General features: G+C 54.5%; 1 protein-coding gene across 1 annotated transcript; it reads right to left on the bottom strand.

The window, feature by feature from the left end:
• Positions 1–1412: 1412 nt before the first annotated feature.
• On the bottom strand, positions 1413–2358 carry KAAG1 (kidney associated antigen 1). Its single transcript, XM_040645216.1, has one exon. The coding sequence runs from the start codon at positions 2058–2060 to the stop codon at positions 1428–1430; it is 633 nt and encodes a 210-aa protein (XP_040501150.1). The 5' UTR covers positions 2061–2358; the 3' UTR covers positions 1413–1427.
• Between the last annotated feature and the right edge of the window lie 635 nt (positions 2359–2993).

The raw sequence follows: 2993 nt of genomic DNA, 5'->3' as shown, positions 1-2993 counted from the left end.
CCTTGCTTGGTAGCATATTTGCACACATATACTTCCCATTCATTCCCTCAACCTGTGCATTCCTTACCACTGGCTCACAGAATTCCTTTCTCTTTTCTGTCTGTATTATTCTCTTCTCTCTGGTCCTCTTTGGAAAACCGTTAACTCTCCAGACATTAACGTAGTAGGTAACTTAAATAAAAAGTGTTTCTGCTCCAGGCTGCGATGTTTTACACATTCGCCTTTTAGCTTAATATGACATGGTGGTCAAGGCGGTTCTGGAATGACAGAGAACAAGGCTTGAATTTTTGTGTGTGACCCAAACTGAGTTCTTTGGTTTCTCTATTCCTTCCTTGGTTTCCTCATCTGAGGAAAGAATAATGTTTGCCTCTGAAGGTTATTGTGAGCATTCAATTAGACAATCTACATAAAGACCTAAATACAAAGCCTGCTACGTGGTAACATTCAGTGACTAGCAGTTATTATCAATTTTACTTTTGTTCATTATGATACATTAGAAACAGTCAGTAATGAAGTTTGCACACGACAAGGAGAATTTAAGGAGACTTTTCCTGGCTCCACAATATGTATGTCCCCGAGTGGATCGGGCAACACCTCTTTACTAAAGTTCCACGGTCTTACCTGTGCACTGACCCATACTACTCAAACAGCACGGATGTGGCGTCTTGGGCACAGGCAGCGGGAAAAAGTTCGTCCTCAGCATAAAGTTAGCAGGTGGTAGGCACTCAAATAGTGCAGGCTGTCCCCTTCATCGCTGTATCCCCAACCTCTAGCATAGCGCCTGGCACACACGGGTCGTCCATTTATATTATGACAGCATGATAATGCCATCCAAGCTTCCCCTCCAGCCCCCAAACCCTTACATCTCCACTGTCTCCGGGGAGGTCCCGGGCAAAGCCTGCGGGACTCGGGCGCGCGCCAGGACTCGTTCGCCAACTCGGCTCCGCGCGTGGCTGCAGTCGCTATGGAAACGGCGAGAAGTAACAAGTCCATCCCCCCTGGGGGTGAGGGAGGCCCGCGGAGGCAACGGCAGCGGAGGAACAGCGGGAGCGCCGCGCTGCCGCCGAGTTCAGCGCGGTGCCAGCCAAGTCGCCGCACCGCGCCCCAGCCCAGCCCCGCCCGGCCCTCGCCGGAGCCGCCCCTCCCCCAGCCGGCCCTCGAGTGTCGCCAGGTACCCCCGCGGCGGGCGCGTCCTCGGGGACCCCACCCGCTGTCTCCCGCCCTGGGACTCGGTTGTGCGCCGCGGTGTTCAAACGGTGCCCACGGGACCTTCGCCGGTGGTGGCGCGGATGGTCGCCCGAGGGGGCGAAGGGTCCCGGAAGCTCGAGCCTCCCGCATAGCCGCCCTTTTCTCTCTCAACGCACGTTAGGCTATTATTTTTCAGCAAATAAAAATTCGGGCAATTCCAGCCAGAAGCTTAACTGCTTTCATTTGGGGAGCAAGCAGGAGATCAAGGGGTGAGGGGGCAAGGCGAGAAAAGACAAGCGTTTTGGAAAAGTAACACGAATATGATGTGAGAGTTGGAGTTGGAGCATCTTTCTAATTCGTGTGTGCGTGTGAGCGCGCGTGCCCACCTCTCCCTCCGGCGCCCCCTCGGCTCGCGGGCGTAAAGCCCTGGCGTGCTCCTGTCCGGAGGTGGCTACACCTGGGCTCTGCCCGTAGCGTGCGAAGCAGGTGTGCTGCGCGCACGGCGAACGCTGATTGGCTGTGCAGACTATGGTGAAATACCTGGACGTGGACCGTGAGTCCCGCAGCCTGCAGGGTCTCCTTGGGGTGCACGCCTGGCGCACGGCCGTTGCTCCACTTTTTTTTTTTTTTTTTTTTAACCGCGGGCTCGTCTGTTTCGCGTTGGTTTCAGGAGGCGACCCCGCGGGGTGCGTGCGGTGAGGCAGCTGGGCTGCAGAGGCACCTCCCCCGAGAAGCCAGCAGGGCGGCGTCCCGCGGGGAAGATGAGCCGCACAGGCGCCAGGTCCAGCCACCTGTCCCAGCCGGTCGTGAAGAGCGTGCTCGTATACCGCAACGGGGACCCCTTCTTCGCGGGACGCCGCGTCGTCATCCATGAGAAGAAGGTGTCCAGCTTCGACGTCTTTCTGAAGGAGGTGACGGGTGGCGTTCAGGCGCCCTTTGGAGCCGTCAGGAACATCTATACTCCCCGGACCGGGCACCGCATCCGGAAGCTAGACCAGATCCAGAGCGGGGGCAACTACGTGGCCGGGGGCCAGGAAGCCTTCAAGAAGCTCAAGTGAGTCGGTCTGTCCCCTCCGCCCACCATTTAAAGTTGCATTAAAGCGTGCGGTTCGCTTGAGCAAAGGAGTGAGCCCCGCCTCGCCCACCCGCTGTGATTCCAGGGGCTGGGGCTGCCCGGGTGGTTGCCTGTCTGAGCTCCCGCTGCAGCTGGGGTGGGGGGTTGAAAGTGTGACTGGGGAAGGAATTTCACTTGGGTAGGAGGAGGAACAGGAATCTTAGAAAAGTATTAAGTGACCACACTGGTACTTTAGCATATTCTGTTCTGTTTTTTCTTTCCTCTTTTTTCTTGGCACCTGCTTTTTTGAGTTTAAATAACGATTTCTTAAAAATCATTTAGAAGTATTGGATACTATGTAGTTACCAGAGGAGAAAATGGCTTTCTCCACTTCCCCCACACTGCTTAAATTCTTCCAAACTTTCATTCCAAGTAGAACTGACCACGCCCCACTGTTGTGACCCTCCTCCCACCGCCTGCAGGTTTATGCTATTAGCACAATGCTTGGAAAAGTTTATTGGCTTACCGTATTTGTCTCTATGTCTGTTTGTAGATACTTTGTGGCTACCCCTTCCCGCACAGGGCGTCAGTATGGGTGCTTATTCCCAGTTCCTGGCAGGGAGCTCACTCATAGTAGGTGTGCAGTGAGTTAGCAAGCTGTGCTTAGATCTGCGAAGAGAACAAAATGAACAAGATGTGACTCCTTGTCCTAAAGAGTTTGAGATCTAACAGGACAGACTACATGCACACC

This window comes from Ursus maritimus, unplaced genomic scaffold, assembly GCF_017311325.1.
Source record: "Ursus maritimus isolate PB19 unplaced genomic scaffold, ASM1731132v1 scaffold_30, whole genome shotgun sequence".
Taxonomy (NCBI): Eukaryota; Metazoa; Chordata; class Mammalia; order Carnivora; family Ursidae; genus Ursus; species Ursus maritimus.
This window is presented reverse-complemented; position numbering and strand designations above follow the sequence as displayed.

Bases quoted from the DNA above. Each gene is read 5' to 3' on its own strand.
- KAAG1 (XM_040645216.1), bottom strand. From the start codon at position 2,060: ATGGATGACGACGCGGCGTCCCGCGAAGAAGGGGTCCCCGTTGCGGTA.